This window comes from Acomys minous, assembly GCF_964271855.1.
Source record: "Acomys minous genome assembly, chromosome: 20".
In the NCBI taxonomy this organism is placed as follows: domain Eukaryota; kingdom Metazoa; phylum Chordata; class Mammalia; order Rodentia; family Muridae; genus Acomys; species Acomys minous.
Genome location: NC_140502.1, coordinates 18,824,401 through 18,829,578, shown reverse-complemented (window position 1 = coordinate 18,829,578; position 5,178 = coordinate 18,824,401). Strand labels below are relative to the sequence as shown.

At 36.8% G+C, this 5,178-nt stretch overlaps 1 protein-coding gene across 1 annotated transcript; it reads left to right on the top strand.

Annotated features, from left to right (window-relative positions):
* Positions 1–3,072: 3,072 nt before the first annotated feature.
* On the top strand, positions 3,073–4,011 carry LOC311590807 (vomeronasal type-1 receptor 4-like; the record flags this gene model as incomplete). Its single annotated transcript, XM_084770065.1, has 1 exon — positions 3,073–4,011. One exon carries the CDS (start codon positions 3,073–3,075, stop codon positions 4,009–4,011), a length of 939 nt encoding a protein of 312 aa, XP_084626191.1.
* Between the last annotated feature and the right edge of the window lie 1,167 nt (positions 4,012–5,178).

Genomic DNA, 5,178 nt, shown 5'->3' with positions numbered 1-5,178 from the left:
TTTTGTCCTATGGTCTAATTTTACTACCGTTAGCTTCAACCACTTTCTTCACCTAAGTAAATATTGTTTAAACTCTGTCCATCACATGCTTTTCAAATATTACCACTTTATTTAATTAATCTCTCTCTCTCTCTCTCTCTCTCTCTCCCTCCCTCCCTCCCTCTCTCTCTCTCTCTCTCTCTCTCTCTCTCTCTCTCTCTCTCTCTCACACACACACACAAAGTGAGGGACAGATGTAGAAACAGATAGATACAAAAGAAAATGTAGTTTTAAAGATTCTAAAGTAGTAGGTTTCCATGAAGCTTTTTAATAGGTCTTGAGTTTTATTAGCTCTCTCCATCCCCTCTCTTCTACACTGACTTTCCAATTCCCCACCATAACTCAACTCTCTGTATTCCATTATCCCTTTTAATCCTTTAAACGACTGTGTTCTCCCAAAAGGCACTTAACCATATTATCTTTTACCTACCTCCTGATTTTTTATTGGTGTAACAAATGAAACACACATAATTAAAATTCAAAACTAATGTATAAAACTCTGGAAAACAAGCAATGCTAGCCTTTAGTTGTGGGTACCATATGTAAAATGATTGCTTTCGCCCATCAATTTACCTACAAGCTCCATCATTTATTGTTGCTTCACAGAAGAATAATATCTCCGTGTATACTTATACCATATTATCATTATCCACTCACCACCTGATGCACATATAAGTTCTTCCTATTTCATGGATTTTGTGAATAGAAATGCAATGTACATGGGTGGTTTCCTATATTAGTTAATGATTTCTCAATTCATATCCTTTCCTGTATATACAGAATTGATTCTTTACATATAAAATTCTATAGAAAATAGCATCATCTACTATACTTCAAATAAGGCTCCAAAGGTGTGTCAAAAAGTGAGTCATGATCTAACTCAAAACAAATGACATTGAAATTACCCATGGATTCATGGAGGAAACTCTGGCTTCAATTGTTTGATTTCTCAGAGTGAAATGTCTTTGCCACACATGGGAAAATAAAAGACTCCAGATCACAAGTCTTTGTGGAAGGACTTGATGTCAGCACAGTTTTGCAAGAGTAGAAACTTATGGTAAATGCAACCCCTGGTAATACACCTAACAAGTCTCTTGATATATTCGGGACTGCACCTTTTCACACATGATGACACCACCAATTCCGAACAGAGATTCTCCCAAAGGAAGAATGAAAACTTTTTTCTAACCTTCTGCTCACCTACTCATTAAGATCTCACAAACTCTTGGACATCATCAGTAATGACCAGAAAGTGAAAAAGATGATTTACTCTGGGGACAAGTGATTTTCTTTCATCATAGGTATTCCAACATTACTACATGGACATGGTTAATAACATGACAGAATATAGAGTAATGGACTCTCTTAGGGATGTCAGCTTCAGACACATACTTTTATGAGCTTTGATATCTGGCCTCATTCACTGATCTACACAGCACTTCATGGACAAAATGGGACAGGTAGGAGTTTCTATCTGTCTTAAGGAGTAGATACTCAGAGAAGTTCTTCAAACCAAGATGAAGTCAGTGCTGTATTTCTGCAGTAACTGTTCAGAAGCTGACCTTCAGCCCTGTGAGCAAACCCTTCCTACCTGTGAATGGGAAGGTGAGAATCTTGCAACTGTAGATTTCTCCTTAAAGTTCCCTTCTAAATTCTACAGTTCACAGCATCTTCTGAGGCCAACATTTAATATTTAGGATGGTTTTCTTTTGTCTCAATGATTTACCTACTTATGTTCATAATTTCATTAATCTGAAGAAATGTCTACTTCCAGCTCAGCAGTCACTGAACACATTCTTTAATGTGGCATCTGTGTGTAAGATGAGATGTTTTTAGCTGAATATCCCTATGGAAAACAAAATAAACCAAGTAAGTAGCCAACTAAACATGAACTTTAAAAAACTGAGTTTCAAATATCCTGTGTGGGCAAAGACTTTAATGATGATAATGTTAATGTTTTTTGTTTTGAGTTTGAATGCTGGAGATGTATCAATATGTGTCCAGCATTAGCTTCCTTAGAAAATAAGATAAAACTCAGAAATTTGAATGATTTTCTTGGGTCCCTCAGATTCGTTCCACAAAGATGAATTTTGTGTAAACTGAAGTACTTCTATGTGAAAGGAAAACTAGTGACTTTTTCAGAAATATTTTGTATTCTATCATTATGGTGAGTAGTATATAAAATATATCAAAACTATGTGGGTAATTTTGGGAAAATATACTTCCATCAAATGGATTATTTTGAGAAAACAGATTTCAGTCACTTTCTTTTATAAAGTATAAAATTTAAGTTAGTTATGATTTTAAAAGACATATTTACTTGTTTTTATTTTATGTGCATTGGTGATTTGCCTGCATGAATGACTGTGAAGGTGTCATATCCACAAGAACTTGAGTTACAGACAGTGGTTAGATGCCATGTGGTTGCTGGAAATTGAACCTGGGTACTCTGAAAAAGCAGCTAGTGTTCTTAGACAATGAGCTATTTCTCCAATTCTGTATTATATTTTTTCAAGATGTATTGATTTTATTTATGCATATGACCATATTCCTTGTATGTATGACTGAAAATGTATGAATTCAGTGCCACAGTGGTAAGTAGAGGGCATCAAATCCAAAACCATCTCTTCAAAAACAAAATTGTATTTCTTAACAGATTGTTATAATATGAGTAAATATGTTGTAATCTAATAAAACAGAAATACACTCCTGTCCAACAATGTTAATGTATAAATATGTAGATCCCATAACTGTGTTAAAAATGCGTGTCATGTTGTTGTGCAACACAAACAGAGCTTCATCACACACATAGTTCCATCAAGAAGCAGGAGAAAGTAAGGTAAGTGTGAAATTGATATCCTGGATTAATGTCAATGCAGTGTTTTCCAGATATTGCTCCTGTAAACTAGTGTTGCCATCCTCAGGAAAAGAAAAGAGTCCAAATCAATTGAAAATCATAGACAGTTGAGAACACTCTTGAAGACAAAACTGTCCAAACTGATCATTACTCCGTTGTCCAATGAATCCATCTCCATGTTGTCTCAGAATAAAACGCTGACAGCCACGGAGGAAGTGGCTCTTCAGATCCTCTTGCTTTTCCAGATTGGGGTTGGGACTGCAGCCAACATGCTTCTCTTTGGCCACAATTTCTCTCAAATCTTGACTAAGTCTCAAATGAGGCCCATACAGTTCCTTCTTATAAACTTAGCTGTTTCTAATTCACTCCATCTCCTCCTGTATGTGGATCCCAAACATTTTCCTGTTTTTGTTACAAGGAAGCTCCCAACTGACCTCACATGTAAACTTGGCTACTTCTTTCACCTGATAGCGCGAAGCACAAATATGTGTTCCACCTGTTCCCTGAGCACCTACCAGTTTTTCACTCTTGTTACCAGTAAATGGGGGAGTTCAACGCTGAGACGAAAAACCACCAAGTTCCTGAGTTCTTCTTGTTACAGTTGTTGGCTCTTCAGTGTATTATATAATGCTTACATTCCAATGAAAATCACTGGTCCACAGAACACACATCATATTGACAATGACCCTAAAATAAAGTGGGTGTGTTTCATCTCTGGCTTCAGTGTAGCCATGGGAGTCTTGCGGTTTGCCCATGATGCCGTGTTCATCAGCATCATGATCTGGACAAGTGTCTCCATGGTGACTCTCCTGAATAGACATCACCAAAGACTGCAGCACATTCACACCACCAACCAGAACCACAGAGGCTATGCTGAAACCAGAGCTACTCATACTGTCCTCATGCTGGTGGTTACATTTGTGAGTTTTTATCTTCTGGACTGTATTTGTACTTCCTTTCACATTTCTTATGTGGACTCTCGTTTCTGGTTGAGACATATAATTAAAGTTTTAGCTTCAAGCTTCCCCACTATTTCTCCCTTACTGTTGATTTGTAGGGATCCTAAGGATCCTTGTTCTGTGCTCTTCAGCTGCTTGAAATCACACTCCAAATGAGAAAAGCAGAGGGTAGCTTTGCCAACAGCCATTAATATCCTATTCTGTAAGAACATTTTGGACATCTTTCTGTATGAACCAAGCATCATGGGTCAATATGGTAATCTCAACACTACAGGGCTTAATGTGCATAGATTGCTAAGCAATCTACAGAAATTCATCCTCTAGGTGGATATCCGACTGAGCTTCTGATGCAAAGACACTATTGCACAATTCCCTGACCTCTGAGAACTGAAGCAGGACAGAATAAAGAAAGCAAGTCACTATAAATATTCAAATTATTTCAGCAAGTAATTGCTTTATTCTTGATGTATGAGAGGATGAAATATACTTCAAAAGTCCATATTCTTGATGTCTTTTACTTCTGCTAATGTAGTTGTTCAAAAGAATTCATTCTACTTATTCGATGAATTTTCAGAACATTTATCTGAAGTCCATGAGACTAATAACTCATGTTTAACTGTCAATTACCTGACCTAATCCTCAGTTGGAAGCAGAGATATGTGGTTTTCCTAGAGCACCATAAGATACTTGCCCAATAAACAGTATGGTATCCTCCTTTCTGTGTCTCTTTTCCACAAGTACTCCTCCAAAATGCTGGCATGTTTAGTTAGAAAAATATTATGCAATGATATCTTGCTTCTCAAACATCCAGGTTTGTTGATTTTGCCAAAGAAATTATTGCTTCATGATAGAATATTGGAGAAGGCATAGAAACTTCATTTTTTGTCCTTTTAACCTGAGATTTAATTTTGATTATTGAAAATCAAAACTAAGCTTCTAATTAGGTGTGTCTGTTTTTTCCCTGCCTCTTCTTCTTCTTTTTTCCATATGATATAACTGTATTATCTTATTTTGGCACACCATAGCCTTTGTAGTATTAGACATTTTAATTTACAATCTTTATGGTTTTTAATATTTGATATGACCATTAAACAATAGTATTCTAAACACTGGCCAGAGAAGTAGGTAGGCTAATTCCAGGCCTTCACCTCTCCTTCTCCTCCTCCAAATCAATTCCCCAAGTCTCAGCCACAGGTCTGTAACACAAATCTTCTTTCCCCCACTGCCCCAATCTTCAGTGACTCACACAGATTTTCCCTTCCTAACCAACATCACCACTGATTATTTGTTCCATACTCCTGCTCCAACAGACACTCCCAGGGA